The following is a 16,728-nucleotide window of genomic DNA, read 5'->3' on the forward strand; positions in this document are numbered from 1 at the left end:
TTTGGGGACAATGTATACCTTCAAATCAGCAACACTGTTATGGGTACCCGCATGGCCCCACAGTATGCCAACATTTTTATGGCTGATTTAGAACAACGCTTCCTCAGCTCTCGTCCCCTAATGCCCCTACTCTATTTGCGCTACATTGATGACATCTTCATCATCTGGACCTATGGAAAAGAAGCCCTTGAGGAATTCCACCATGATTTCAACAATTTCCATCCCACCATCAACCTCAGCCTGGAGCAGCCCACACAAGAGATCCACTTCCTGGACACTATGGTGCTAATAAGCGACGGTCACATAAACACCACCCTATACCAGAAACCTACTGACTGCTATGCCTACCTGCATGCCTCCAGCTTTCATCCAGGCCACACCACACAATCCATTGTCTACAGCCAAGCTCTATGATACAACCACATTTGCTCCAACCCCTCAGACAGAGACAAACACCTACAAGATCTCTATCAAGCATTCTTACAACTCCAATATCCACCTGCTGAAGTGAAGAAACAGATTGACAGAGTCAGAAGAGTACCCAGAAATCACCTACTACAGGACAGGCCCAACAAAGAAAATAACAGAATGCCACTAGCCATCACTTTCAGCCCGCAACTAAAACCTCTCCAACGCATCATCAAGGTTCTACAACCTATTCTGAAGGATGACCCATCACTCTTACAGACCCTGGGAGACAGACCAGTCCTTGCTTACAGACAGCCCCCCAATCTGAAGCAAATACTCGCCAGCAACCACGCAACAGAACCACTAACCCAGGAACCTATCCTTGCAACAAAGCCCGTTGCTAATTGTATCCACATATCTATTCAGGGGACACCATCATAGGGCCTAATCACATCAGCCACACTATCAGAGGCTCGTTCACCTGCACATCAACCAATGTGATGTATGCCATCATGTGCCAGCAATGCCCCTCTGCCATGTACATTGGTCAAACTGGACAGTCTCTACGTAAAAGAATAAATGGACACAAATCAGACGTCAAGAATTATAACATTCAAAAACCAGTCAGAGAACACTTCAATCTCTTTGGTCACTCGATTACAGACTTAAAAGTGGCAATTCTTCAAAAACAGACTCCAACGAGAGACTGCTGAATTGGAATTAATTTGCAAACTGGATACAATTAACTTTAGGCTTGACCCATTCACTCCCAGTCTTTATTCATTACACAAAGTAAAACTATTTCCCCATGTTTATTCCCCCTCCCCCACCCCGTTCCTCAGACATTCTTGTCAACGGCTGGAAATGGCCCACTTTTGATTATCACTACAAAAAGTCCTCCCCCACCCCCCGCTCTCCTGCTAGTAATAGCTCACCTTACCTGATCACTCTCGTTACAGTGTGTATGGTAACACCCATTGTTTCATGTTCTCTATGTATATAAATCTCCCCACTGTATTTTCCACTGAATGCATCCGATGAAGTGAGCTGTAGCTCACGAAAGCTTATGCTCAAATAAATTTGTTAGTCTCTAAGGTGCCACAAGTCCTCCTTTTTTTTTTTTTTTTTTTTTAAGGTAAATCTAACTTTCAGTTCCCCAAAACTGTTGGGTAAGAAGTCTAAGGCCAAGTTTACACAAGAAACTTGAGCTGACATGGCAGTGTTGTTTAGAGGGATGGGGTGGGGTTTTGTGACATTTTTCTACACTGGCAAAATCCCTAGCGTAGATGCAAGTTATACTAGCATAAAAGTGCTTTTGCTGGTTTAATTTAGTTTTTCTCGCTGGTATTTCTACAAAAGCACTCTTTTTTTTTTTTTTTCTTCTCCTGGTATTAGCTGCTTCTGCATTTGGAGGGTTTTGACAGTATAGCTATAAAACTTTCCATAGATGAGGCCTAAATCCTATTAAGTGACACATGAATTGTTCAGTATTCTGTGACACTCGGTGTGATGAAAGTAAATTTGGCCTTTTACAGTTTGGAGCACCTTAATTTTCAAAAATACAATAGTAAATTTTGAGTTTATCTGCCAAAAGCTTTTTTCTTATCACACTACATAAATGGTGAGTGTACTTTCTTTATGGATAGATTGGGCCATCCAAAGCAGAACCATACTGGGGAGAAAATGCAGAGGGAGGAGTGGTTCTTCAGCAGAATCATCTACTCCAGTGGTTCCCAAACTTGTTCCGCCGCTTGTGCAGGGAAAGCCCCTGGCGGTTTGGCCTGGAGCAGTGAACCCCGGCCACTGGGAGCCACGATTGGCCGAACCTGCGGACATGGCACGTAAACAAACCAGCGCGGCCCACCAGGGGCTTTCCCCGCACAAGTGGTGGAACAAGTTTGGGAACCACTGATCTACTCCCCTTTCTTTAGTCCTGTTGAAACTCCTGTGTATTGGATTCAGTGGAAGGAAGTGAGTGAATATGATAGGATGCTACAGTACAGAGCAGCTCTCCCGTCGCTCATTTTGCAGCCCTTAAGCAGGTAAATGAGTGCTAATCTAATCTTGAATTTATCCTCCTAATCCCTTTGATGTAAAACCTGGGGGCAGTTCTTGGTGTAGCTGATGATAATAGTTCTGCTGCAAAGGGGCCATAGCAGTGATGAGCTGCCAAAATCTGAAGAACCGGTTCCTTCAGTCGCTCCGGGTCTTCGGCAGCACTTCAGCAGCGGGTCCTTCACTCGCTCTGGGTCTCTGGTGGCACTGAAGTACCCATCGCCGAAGTGCCACCGAATACCCGGAGCGCCGCCGGGTGAGTGAAAATTAAAGAGGGATTCTTGGCCAGGGGAGCCTCCCCAGCCGGGAGCTCAGGCGGACTGGACAGGACGGTCCTGCGGGCCAGAGTTTGCCCACCCCTTTAACAACTGGTTCTAAACCGGCTTCAAAATTTAACAACCGGTTTGCATGAACCAGTGCGAACCGGCTCTAGCTCACCACCGGGCCATAGTGGGCTGCAGAGACAACCTGCTGATAGGCGCGGGGGAGGGAGTAGAGTGAGGGCAGCAGGCTTCAGCTGTGTTGCTGAGCATGCTCAGTCTGTGCAAGTCTGCTCAGTACAAGCCAAGCAGCAAATCAGGGAGCAGCGGGGAGAGCATGTAATTTTTGATTCTCTTACCCTGTCACTGTATTGAGAATGCTATCCCTTTGTAGCCTGGATAGCCTGATGTACTCTTCACTCTTTGGAAGGACAACTGAGCCTAAGTTCTCAGTCTTTCAATCCATTCACCAGGTGAGCCTGGGACTTTTGCTTCCCAAGCAAAGCCTTCACCAGTTTCCGCAACTGACTTGACACCTTTAGGAAAACTTCTAGAATGTGCATCCCATGAGTTTCATTGTGACATGACATGCACAGAATGACATTCTTTTGTGTATACCTGTTTGAAGTTACCAATTCTATTAGGAGTACCCGTGGCACCTTAGAGACTAACAAATTTATTAGAGCATAAGCTTTCGTGAGCTACAGCTCACTTCATCGGATGCATCCGATGAAGTGAGCTGTAGCTCACGAAAGCTTATGCTCTAATAAATTGGTTAGTCTCTAAGGTGCCACGGGTACTCCTTTTCTTTTTGCGAATACAGACTAACACGGCTGCTACTCTGAAACAATTCTATTAGGTATTCATAAAGCAGATCTTGCTGAAATCCCTGCTGCCCACAACTTGAATTTCTTGACTCCACCAAGTTCTTAGTGTGTGTATGTGTGCATGCGCGTGCGCAATGGTGCTGCAGAGGGAGCAGTTTTGGAACGTAAACTATAACATAGAGAATAATACCAGTCTGTCACTGGGTTTGGGAAAAATTTGATGAATATGGCCAAAAATAGAAGAGACAAAATCCAAATATTAACGAAACTTCTCACAACAATGACTAAACTTTTTTCAAAATAATTTAAATATAACTAATTAAAATTAGGGGTCTCAAGCGATTAAAAAAATTAATCGTTATTAATCGCATGACTAAAAATTAATCATGATTAATCATGTGATTAGTTGCACTGTTAAACAATAGAATATCATTTTATTTAAATATTTTTGGATGTTTTCTACATTTTGAAATATATTGATTTCAGTTACAACACAATACAAAGTGTACAGTGCTCACTTTATATTTTTGATTACAAATATTTGCACTGTAAAAAAATAAAAGAAATATCATTTTTCAATTCACCTAATACAAGTACTGTAGTGCAGTCTCTTTATCATGAAAGTTGAACTTACAAATATAGAATTATGTACAAAAAATAACTGCATTCAAAAATAAAACAATGTACACTTTAGAGCCTGCAGGTCCACTCAGTCCTACTTCTTGTTCAGCCAATCCATCAAACAAGTTTTTTTTAAATTTGCAGGAGATAATGCTGCCCACTTCTTGTTTACAGTGTCACCTGAAAGTGAGAATAGGCATTTGCATGGCATTGTTGTAGTCAGCGTCACAAGATATTTACGTTTCAGATGCGCTAAAGATTCATATGTCCTTTCATCCTTCAACCACCATTCCAGAGGACATACTTTCATACTGATGACTGGTTCAGCTCAATAACGATCCAAAGCAGTATGGACCGATGCATGTTCATTTTCATCATCTGAGTCAGTTGCCACCAACAGAACGTAGATTTTTTTTTTTTTATTATTTTTATTTTTTGGTGGTTTGGGTTCTGTAGTTTCTGCATCAGTGTGTTGCTCTTTTAAGACTTCTGAAAGCATGCTCCATACCTCGTCCCTCTCAGATTTTGGAAGGCACTTCAGATTCTTAAACCTTCAGTTGAGTGCTGTAGCTATCTTTAGAAATCTGATATTGGAACCTTTGTGTTTTGTCAAATCTGTGGTGAAAGTGTGGTTACATCAAACAACATCTGCTGGGTCATCATCCAAGACTACCATAACACAAAATATATGGCAGAATGCAGATAAAACCGTGGAGCAGGAGACCTACAATTCTCCTCCAAGGGGTTCAGTCACAAATTTAATTAACACATTTTTTAACAAGCATCATCCGCACAGAAACATGTCCTCTGGAATGGTAGTGGAAGCATGAAGAGGCATATGAATGTGTAGCATATCTGGTATGTAAATACCTTGTAATGGTGGCTACAAAAGTGCCATGCGAACGCCTGTTCTCACTTTCAGGTGACATTGTAAATAAGAAGCGGGCAGCATTATCTCCCGTAAATGTATACAAACTTGTTTCTCTTAGTGATTGCAGGACAAGAAGTAGGACTGACTGGACTTGTAGGCTCTAAAGTTTTACATTGTTTTGTTATGGAGTGCAGTTATGTAACAAACAAACAATCTACATTTGTAAATTGCACTTTCATGGTAAAGATTGCACTACAGTACTTGTAAAGTCCAGCCATGAGGAAGTTTGTGTGGAAGGTTGGTTCTTTATGAGAGTATCCAGTTTTGAGAGCTCATTCTTAATCTTTCCCTGTTTGCTGTAGAGGATGTTGATCAGGTGGTTCCGCAGTTTCCTTGAGAGTGTGTGGCACAAGCTGTCAGCATAGTCTGTGTGGTATTTCCATCCCACCATCAACCTCAGCCTGGACCAGTCCACACAAGAGATCCACTTCCTGGACACTACGGTGCTAATAAGCGATGGTCACATAACCACCACCCTATATCGGAAACCTACTGACCGCTATTCCTACCTACATGCCTCTAGCTTTCATCCAGATCATACCACTCGATCCATTGTCTACAGCCAAGCGCTACGATATAACCGCATTTGCTCCAACCCCTCAGACAGACAAACACCTACAAGATCTCTATCATGCATTCCTACAACTACAATACCCACCTGCTGAAGTGAAGAAACAGATTGACAGAGCCAGAAGAGTACCCAGAAGTCACCTACTACAGGACAGGCCCAACAAAGAAAACAACAGAACGCCACTAGCCATCACCTTCAGCCCCCAACTAAAACCTCTCCAACGCATCATCAAGGATCTACAACCCATCCTGAAGGACGAGCCATCACTCTCCCAGATCTTGGGAGACAGACCAGTCCTTGCTTACAGACAGCCCCCCAATCTGAAGCAAATACTCACCAGCAACCACACACCACACAACAGAACCACTAACCCAGGAACCTATCCTTGCAACAAAGCCCGTTGCCAACTCTGTCCACATATCTATTCAGGGGATACCATCATAGGGCCTAATCACATCAGCCACACTATCAGAGGCTCCTTCACCTGCGCATCTACCAATGTGATATATGCCATCATGTGCCAGCAATGCCCCTCTGCCATGTACATTGGCCAAACTGGACAGTCTCTACGTAAAAGAATGAATGGACACAAATCAGACGTCAAGAATTATAACATTCAAAAACCAGTTGGAGAACACTTCAATCTCTCTGGTCACTCGATCACAGACCTAAGAGTGGCTATACTTCAACAAAAAAGCTTCAAAAACAGACTCCAACCAGAGACTGCTGAATTGGAATTAATTTGCAAACTGGATACAATTAACTGAGGCTTGAATAGAGACTGGGAATGGATGAGTCATTACACAAAGTAAAACTATTTCCCCATGGTATTTCTCCCTCCCACCCCACCCCCCACTGTTCCTCTGATATTCTTGTTAACTGCTGGAATTAGCCTACCTTGCTTGTCACCATGAAAGGTTTTCCTCCTTTTCCCCCCCCTGCTGCTGGTGATGGCTTATCTTAAGTGATCACTCTCCTTACAGTGTGTATCATAAACCCATTGTTTCAAGTTCTCTGTGTGTGTGTATATAAATCTCTCCTCTGTTTTTTCCACCAAATGCATCCGATGAAGTGAGCTGTAGCTCACGAAAGCTTATGCTCTAATAAATTTGTTAGTCTCTAAGGTGCCACCAGTACTCCTTTTCTTTTTTCATAAATTAACAGTTACCACATGGTGGTATTGGAGATACCACAGTTGTTTTCTATGTTAAGTATAGGGAAAAACCATGATCTCTCTGCTTATGTGAAAAGAAAAGGAGTACTTGTGCACTTTAGAGACTAACAAATTTATTTGTGCATAAGATGAATGCATCTGAAGAAGTGAGCTGTAGCTCACGAAAGCTTATGCTCAAAAACATTTGTTAGTCTCTAAGGTGCCACAAGTACTCCTTTTCTTTTTGCGAATACAGACTAACACGGCTGCTTCTCTGAAACCTCTTCTTATGTGGTATGTTATGTGGTAATTGTTAATAATTGAGTGTGTGTTGGTGACCAGTTTATAATTGTGTATTTTGAATCAAGCCGTCCGTTTTTATCTGTTGTGGTTTATAATAAACAGCTTTTTGTTTTTTTTTTTTTATGCTATTTTGTATTTGTAACGGGACGGACAGAATTTTTCAGAACTGTCTCAATCTGTTAAAGCAGTATTTTCCCAGGTTAAAACTCAAAATTGAACACCCTATGCTTTACAACAGTTCATATGTATTTGAATAATTGTAATATTTTTGTAGTGTTCCACTGTTTCAAACTAGACAGATATTTAGAAAGGTTGGGCAGCTTTTTGACATTGTTGTTTCTCCCATAAACAGCTATGGCATATGAGAGGCCAAATAAATATATCGTACATACTGTTTTTAAATAACTATTTTGTTGTTTCATAGCCCGAGTGTTCATAATCAAAGCAGTATCATTACTGTGGATCTTGAAATTTGATAATGCAACTATATAGTCTTATAGCTCACTTGTGGTTTATGATGCTATATGTCCTCCCCCTCTTCACCCCCTGTTTTGGGTATGAAGTATTGTCAGTGCCTGTATTGCCAGATGCTCCTAATTATATCGTATCAATTTCTGGGTGTATTACTGATATTATTGATTTGCATATTTTGTTTCAAGATAATTAAATTTTTGTTTATAACTTCCAAAGACAAATATGGTAGATGGTAGCTCTTTTTGGGTGATTTACCTGTTTTGAATTTGTGGTGGAGACACTACTTTTTATTTTAATAAGCAAGTTAGCAGCTGAAATTTTTAAATTGCATTTTGAATGAGAATGTTAAATGGAAATGGATACAGCTTGTACATGGGTATAGCAATTAGATCAGTGGTTCTCAACCTACTTACTATTGTGGGCCGCATATGCAGCTCTGTGTGCTATGTGGGCTCCATCAACACTATCTATATACTACCTGTATGGCCCTGAGTATGTCACACGAGTTGCAGCTGTGTGCTGATTGGGCCGCAATGGGCCCGTGGGCTGTGGATTGAGAATCACTGAGTTAGACACTACTAAGGTTGTTGGCTTCATGAATTGACTGCTCTGAGTGTCTGTGTTCCTGCTTAAGGTTGCTTAAGGTTTCTGCTTAAATTTTAATGTAAAGATAACAATGAATGGATTTACTATACCTTTACTAAAATCGTTTCAAGGGAAGCAGGTTTTGTTTAAAATTTTAAAATTGTATATCCCAATCTTATTTGGATGGAGACACAAGTTAAGAATATTTTAGAGAGTCCTCTCAGTATATTAAATGTTTGCTTAACCACGAAGACTTAATTGTCTAATAGAGGAGACTAATTTTTTCAAAAAATTAGTTAGGAAAATCTTTAATCAGTTGTGTGTATTTAGTTTTGTGTTAGTCATTCAGGCATCAGAGCATAGACTGTCCATGTGTCCTTTATCAGCATTTTCAAGATTGGGACTTGGAAATGGTTGCCTACTCAAAACACCGAGAGACACGTGTACCCCTCTCCTAATCTCTTGTATCTTTCCAATTTCTATCTTGCTTAACAAACCATTGCCCAAACTCTTTATGCAGTTTTACTCTACATTGTAGTTATCGATTGCAGGCCACCTCTCCAAGAAGTTATGTAGTATGGCCATTATTATCTCTCATTTCTGTGACCCTTCAATGCTGTCTAGTTCATATAGTTTGGGACATAAGAGCAGGTTTAGAAGGGTTGTTCAGTCTTTGACACAATAGTTTGGAGACCCCACCTCATCTAATAATAATTTTTGCTCTTGAACTTGAATTTGGGAAAGCTTGAGCTAGCTTCATCCTCTGAGATTTTTATAAAAACTAGGTTTTACCAGACAAACTATGCAAGTGCTGAACTCTAAATATCTCAATAACTGTACTAGATTTTCATTGCCAATGCAACTTTTTTCTGAAGGTAAAGAGAATTCCAGGATATCAGATTACCATTATCAGTAGTGACTGTTCGTACGAGACAAGAACTGCACTTGCTGTGTTTTGATTCACCAAGATGCATAATGAAGAATATATCAGTCCTATTAAGTAACAATGGAGAAAATGTCTATTGCTGAAGAGCATTGTGAGACCTTTTATTGGTGGTTTATTAGATTAAGATGATCAGTAGCTGTAAACAGCTGCAACCCTTTATGTACATGTGCAAGACACGTGGTTAACAAAGCATTTTATGGTTATCAAAACGCCACTACTTAAATGATGGCAAACTAGTTGACTCACTACATTGTTCTTTGTATATTTTTTTTTCAAAAATGCATGACAAATGTTAAGAGTATCATAGCTACTTAGCTGAATTCAGCAGCAAGGATTATGACTTGTTGATATTCTAAGGTAATTATAACACAATATACATTTAAAATTCAAAATTGGAGGTTTATTGGACTAAAACAAGTTAGCATTTAAAACTTAGTTCATAATTTTTGTATGATTCATTAGCCAACTACAGTACTACATATAGCATCTCTTTAATACAGAAAAAGAGGTGGTAAGTATATGGCTAGCTGTGCTACCAGTTCGTAAAAGCCATCTGGATGGACAATGGCTTCCCAGAGTCCAGTGAATTGAGTTCCACTGAATCCACAACAGACTGAAAGTGAACTTCTGAATTTCAGCCTGAAGGAGACAAATAAGGTGCAGAAGCAGTGTGGTATGAAGACCTTCCAAGAGACACATTTTCCTCCCCCTCACCTAAGACCATTAGAATTGGAGAACTCTCCCATGCTGATCTACTGTAACTTTACTATCTTAGAATGAATCTGCTAAACTGAAGTGTAGACAAAATTCTGACATTTTTACTACCATATCTTCTGCCCCTACTCAGAGCAGGGTCAAAAACAACTCAGTAGTAAAATGCCTGAGTGTTGTCTACATTTCAAAATCTGTCAGTGCAGCAACTGGGAATGTCAAGTCTGAAAAATCCTTGCATTGAGATGGCCTGAAGGTGCACCCTTTTGTGGTGCAAAGCAGTCCTAAACCAGATACCTCCCCCACACTGACCAGAAGACTGTTCATCTAGAATCTTGATCTAATGTATAGTGACTTCCAGATTGTCTATGTTTCTGTAGAGTGTGGAGTCCGAACAACATATTTTCTAGGGGTTGTTTATATGTGGGCCAACATCAAAAAAGCTAACTTGGTCAATCAGAGCGTGACTTTATAAAATTCTTGTCCAATGCCATGATTGCATATTTGTGAGCTAATAGTTTTGCTGGCAAGTGACATTTTCAGCAGCTTTTTTTTTTTTTTAAATACCTTTGTCTTAAAGTACAGGGAGTCACTTCTATAGCAGTACTTTGTTTTGTAAAGTACCGATTGTGTTCATGAGTGAGTACATAATGTGAGGAGTTTCTTGGCACTCCTGCCTGTGTGTGTGTGTGTGTGTGTGTGTGTACACAAGTTTACACAAATAGTCAAATACAGGAAGGGAACCAGGGACTCCTGCATTCTAATTCTGGCCCTGGCTCTGATGCCGACTTCCACTCTGGCCCTTGACAATTCCTTATCCTCACTGTTTTAGTCTCCCATCTTAAAAATTAGGATAGTACCTATGTCACTGGTATGTTTGGAGGACTAATTTAGACTTTGGCAGGTGCTTTGAAATCTACCTAAATGCAAAGTATTGTTTAATATATAACTCTCCAACCCCTGAATCATCTCATGCTAAGAAATGAGGGCTATCCCAACATTCAGGAAAATGGGCCCTTCTTTGTTAGATAGGACCCATAGTTACATATGGTGGCAGACTACATATCTAAAGGACCATTACACTACAGTTACAACCATGTGGGAATCTAGTTGTCCCCTTTTTAATTACTGCAAAAGCTTTGGTCAAGCATAAGGTCCCATGCTCTGTTTTTATCAATTTGTAACATACCTTAAAGAAGTAAGACTATATTCAGATGTGCCCCAAATCCACTTATTGCAATCCAATCTTTTCTAAGTATTATTTTCCTACATATACTAGGTTTTGGGAACATAGCAGAAAACGTGTCTCCACTACTATAGAGTGGAATCATGTTGCAATCATGTCAGAAGACCATTATAATTCAACCAGGTAGTGTAGTGTAATGGGCTTTAGTTACTCCATTGTGTAATGGCCTTTAGTTACTTTCCTTGTTTAAACATGCTATCATTCCATCTGGTATAGAATTTTTTGGACTGTTACAGGGAATATCCCCAACACATGTACATCAGAATCTTTAACAACAAATGATAATATAATAACGAATAATACTGCACCCAGATATCATGGTGATAGGTACTTTAAACGCTTTATTACTGCATAATTTATAATCTTAAGTGATTTACAAAAATTGATCTGAAGGGATTGGAAGTAGGTAAGGACTGTAGGAGTAAGTATTATTGCTTCTGTTTTCCAGATGGGAAAATTGAAGGAAAGAGGTTAAGGGCCAGATTTTGAAAGGAGGCCCATTTGTTAAGTGCTGTCTTTTAGGTATCTGGGACCTGATTTTCCACCCCTCACCCCGAGGTGCTGAAATCCACCTCTATCATTTATTGATTCATTTGCAGTTGTGGCTATTCAATAATTCCGAAGATTATGCCCACAGTGTCTAAACTTGGGAACCCAAATTAGTGGCTAGTTTGAAAATTTGGCTGTGTCTTACCCCAGGTTGTAAAGAGACTCTAGTATCAGAGCTGGGAGTAGAATTTGGTAAGGTAGAACCTCAGAGTTACAAACTGCCCAGTCAATCACACATCTTTTTTGGAAATGGAAGTATGCAATCCAGCCGCAGAGACAAAACAAAAAGGCAAATACAGTACAGCGCTGTGTTAAACATTAACTACTAAAAAGGAAAGCAGCATTTTTCTTCTAAGTCAAGTTTCAAAGCTGTACCAAGTCAGTGTTCAGTTGTAAACTTTTGAAAGAACAACTGTGACGAACATTTCAGAGTTACGAACAATCTTTGTTCCCGAAGTGTTCATTACTCTCAGATTTTACTGTAACTCTTAGCTCTCAGTTCTGTGCTGTCACCCCTTTCGATCACATTTGTTCTCTAGATTGTATTGTCTTTCTTAATGTTGTTTTGCAAACATTCCCTGAACTAGAGTCCTAGAAGATGCACTCTTACTGTTAGAAACTAAATTTTCTGTTGAGGGTGGGGTTTTTTTTTTTTAACATGACTACCAATGTTGAAAAATGTTCATTGCAATAAACACGTATGATCAGCGAAACTGAGCTAACCTAGTTGGGATAGTATTCATTAAACTAACTTTTGGAACAGGTCTAGAAGCTGAAACTGAATTCAAACTAAAATCATGGTACCTACCCATAAAATTCATATAGCAAATTAAGAACCTGTACAAAAACATTAGAGGAAAAATACTTTCTAAATAGAAATTTGATATGTTGTCAGCCCTGTGTTAAAATTACTGAAATATGTGAAAGGGCATAAACAAACATCTTGCATTCAGATCTCTGTTGGCTCTGAAACTGTAATTCAAACATGTCTGTAATCAACCAAATCTAACCACCCTGACATTTTGAATCCTGAAATTTAGAAAGTTTTATTTTGGCCTGTTATAAAGATAGATTATCTATCTACCTACCTACCTACCTACCTACACTGTTTGGATCCAAAGTCTTGTTTCAGGCCCTCCTTCTTTGAAATGGGGGTTATGACAAGAATGTACTCTAGTGGCACTGTCAGGTGCTTCTGTGTGAACTTAATGGAGAATATTCGGTTTGCTTAGGGAGCATTGGGGATTTTGTTTAAGAAAATTTTAGTCATTTTTGTATAAGCACATTTGAATTGCTTTGCAGAAATATCTCAAGTTTTTCTGATCTTACTGCTGCCTTGCTTGTTTGACTTACTGTATATCTTTTTCAAAAAGAAAAGGAGTACTTGTGGCACCTTAGAGACTAACAAATTTATTAGAGCAGAAGCTCTGCATCCGATGAAGTGAGCTGTAGCTCACGAAAGCTTATGCTCAAATAAATTTGTTAGTCTCTAAGGTGCCACAAGTACTCCTTTTCTTTTTGTGAATACAGACTAACACGGCTGCTACTCTGAAACTTGTATATCTTTTTGTTTACAGGCAGCTATAAATGGTGTTATACCACAAGAAAACGGCATTCTACAAAGGTAAGTAAAGAAGCTTGGAACAATAATGTGTAGAGAGGTACTGTGTAATAGTAGTCATGGGAGAGGTTTACTTCCTCTTCCCCCTACCTCTTTTTTTTCTTCATCTCCAACTCGATCCCTTAGGAGGAAGATGTAATACTGTAAGTATCATTTTGAAATAGTTATACTCCCAAGAGTCATGAGTTCAGCTCTTGGGAGGGTTGACTGAACCCCTCAACTTTCCAAGACTGACTAAGGACCTGATCTAACCCTCATCAACACTGGTAAATTCTTTCCACTGGCTTCAGTAGGTATGGGATCAGTCCCTTTTGGATATACATTTGACTAAATCTGAGTCTGTCAGATAATTTCCCAAAAGCGAGGTTCCATCTGTTTTGCATGGACCTAAATAATCCCAAAACATTTTTTCTAACAGCTGGGAATTGCCCCCGTGTCCATGGCTAATTTTTTTTTCTCTTTTGATGCATGCACACACATGCATGAAAGGTGGTGATAATTTTTCTCTCTCTTAGAGTTACTGCTGCCCTTTCAGTGGGTTGCAGATAAAGGATATGGTGTCTAAGAAAGTAGATTACCCACTTCAAAAAGTCAATGCACTTGTTTTCTTTCAAAGTTTTGAATTCAGTTTTGGCTTGTGTGCTCATGCCTGGGATTCTGAGTCACTGAAGCATGATCTGCTAAGTGCTGATGAGGCAATCGGAAACAGCAGAACAAGAATTCAGTGGTTTGGGAGAGCCAGTAGAATGTTTTGATACAAAGCATTAAGGACAAATACTCAATATGATGTTTTAAAATGTTCTTAGCTTATGGTAGATGCTACCTATAATGTAAGTACAGCATAGCTGCCAAAATATTGATTGATTTAATTATTAGGTCTTAGCTTTATTTAATGTACGTTGTATTAGTGTAGGGCCCAGAGAGCCCCTGAACAGATGCGTACAAAGCATTTTCAATCTAAATACTCACCAGACTGATTAGCAGTACTTTTTTCTTTTTGGTTCAGCAATAAGTGAAGACTTTAATAAAAGTCAATTCTGATGCTTAACACTATGTTTCTTCAGCATCTATTTCTTTCTTTCTTTAAAAAAAATCTAAGCAGTTGAATGTGTGTCAAGCTGTTTTGGGTTTCCCCCCCGATGATGAAAGGTGGAATTTCATAGGCCTAAGGAGGTTAGGCACCCAATTTCCATTGGTTTTCAAAGGAAGTTGGACACCTGACTCCCTTATGCTCTTTTGAAAATCTCAGCCATAATCTCCTAAATCAAAGGTATTGCTGAATTGAATCATTATGTGAGTGTCCAACTGCTGGTAGCTAAGTGTGTTTATGAGCTGTGGCTTTTTTTTTTTTAAATGCAATTAATGTTATTTAATAGGGGTGAACTGGATGCAAGTAATATTTTCAGACAACAAATATCCTCTGTGTCACTAAATGTAATACAGTTGTGATTTAAAGAAGTATGTCCTGAGAATGCTATTTAGGATTACTAACAAAATTATTGTCACAGAAACTGTTGTATCACTTTTTAATTTTAACATTCAGTATTTCCTCCCCCTTTTTAAAAAAAAAAAAAAACTGGATCAATATATGGTCATTGTTTAACTCTGCATAACAAATTCCTAGTGGTACTTAGTATTATAATTAAAAGCTGCACAAACCAAAACAGATTCCTTGTGTACTTTAGAACTCTGAAATCCCTGTAGGTTTCACATAGCTGAGAATTCCTCTTTGTGTGTCTGCTGATTAGAGAAAAGGAAAAGAGACCTTTGTACTGCCAGAAAAGCATAACACTTAATTTTTTCTTTTCAGAACGTGGGAGGTAAAATGATAGGAATTGCACCATCAGACAGTTGGGAATGTAGACAGTGCTAATTGTATAGCATGTGTGTGTAACAACTGGCTATGCTCACTGAGTTCATGTCATCACTAAGGGCCGGGGGAGGGAAGTTTAACAGGTTTTTTTTATAATGCTTTTGCATCAAGATACTTCTTGACTTTCTTTTTTTAAGAAAGTGGAATATGGCTTTCTAAATAAGCTCCCTTTTAACACAAAAAAAAAAAAAAAAAGGGTGGGGGTGGGGGAAATTGGCATGATCCCAAATTTCAGCAGCCCTATTTAAAAAATTAAAGTATTATTCATTCAGATTCCATTCTTGAAGCACACTCTGTTAGCATGCACCTACCATCAGGGCATCTGGAGCTGCCTAATAAGGATAGTTTCCCATACAGATTTCACTGTATGTCTGTAGTCACTGTCTTCCACTTGAGGACATCTGCAAAGCAGAACTCCAGCCATACTCTACAAACATTATTTCTTGGATTCCTGTGCTGGAATGTTCATTTTAGTAGGTAAAATGCTAATTTTGTCAAAGTGGTTCCACAGTGGCCTGAATGGTGTTTCTTAATATGCCTTGTTTTGTCACCCTGTTTACTAATCTGCAGCACCATGCTCTTTGGAGAGAGGTTAAATGAAGAGCCTGTAGCTTAAGTTCTCCAATCAACCTGTGCAAAGCTATATTTACTGCTCACTTTACTATCCCGTGGCCCATATACAAGTGCACAGGAGTAGTGTGGAGGGAGATAAGGCTCAAGGAGAAGCTGGAATTCAACATTCTGTAATTAACATATATTTCTAGATTTTACTCTTAAACTAATACACTGACGTCTATATAATCTCCCTTAACTGCCTGAAGCAAAAAATTACTTATTTTCCTCTTTAACCTGTCTGATTAATTTGAAAATAGGTTTCTCTCTCTAAGATTATGGGATACATCTCTGCTGCACTTTCTCCCAGACTCTTTTGGGATGACACTAGCCTGATGATGTAGTAGTAGAATGGTGGCTGTTGTGTAGAACTTTAAGCATGGGATATCCTTGGGATTCTGGTATGGATATGTAGTACTTCCATGGGGTTGCAATATTGCACCTTACTCTACAACTCATTCTGTGATTTGTAATACATATATTAAACTTGAGGCCCAAAAGATGGTTAAAATATTGCAGGACCAGCTTTTAAACAATCTCCCTTGAGCTTTTCAGTTGCTAATATTTAAGAAAAATGTTGTAGATATTATTTCTTACATTGTTAGTAAAATAGCCTGTATGTCAGATACATGATACAATGTAGCTGTCACAAGTGCAAGTTGTGAATGACGGTAAGGGAATATACTGCTCATCTCACTTGGCTCACGTTACTTCAAATAGTTCAGTTCTCAGTCTGTTCTATTTAAATTCTCTAAACTATATATCTTTCAGTGAATATGGTGGAGAGACTTTGCAAGGACCAGCCTATGGTCCCACAAGTCATCCTACAGCATCTTCTTCAACTCCTTCCTCATCCTCAGCATTTCGACATGTAGTGCCATCCCGACAAATAGTGGAAAGACAACCGCGGATGCTTGACTTCAGGGTTGAATACAGAGACAGAAATGTGGATGTAGTACTTGAAGATGGCTGCACAGTTGGT

At 39.4% G+C, this 16,728-nt stretch overlaps 1 protein-coding gene across 3 annotated transcripts in view; it reads left to right on the forward strand.

Moving 5' to 3' along the window:
• Positions 1–16,728, forward strand: part of FAF1 (Fas associated factor 1) — a 299,927-nt gene that overhangs the window by 50,951 nt on the left and 232,248 nt on the right. For 2 of the 3 annotated variants that reach the window (XM_038412503.1, XM_043520083.1), the window contains 2 exons: positions 13,218–13,264; positions 16,518–16,726. In XM_038412503.1, the coding sequence (XP_038268431.1) occupies positions 13,218–13,264; positions 16,518–16,726 (256 nt within the window). Of the gene's footprint in view, positions 1–13,217; positions 13,265–16,006; positions 16,148–16,517; positions 16,727–16,728 lie in introns of those variants that run through there. The other variant, XM_043520084.1, reaches the window with a different exon arrangement.

The sequence above is a fragment of the Dermochelys coriacea genome, chromosome 8 (assembly GCF_009764565.3).
Source record: "Dermochelys coriacea isolate rDerCor1 chromosome 8, rDerCor1.pri.v4, whole genome shotgun sequence".
NCBI lineage: Eukaryota > Metazoa > Chordata > Testudines > Dermochelyidae > Dermochelys > Dermochelys coriacea.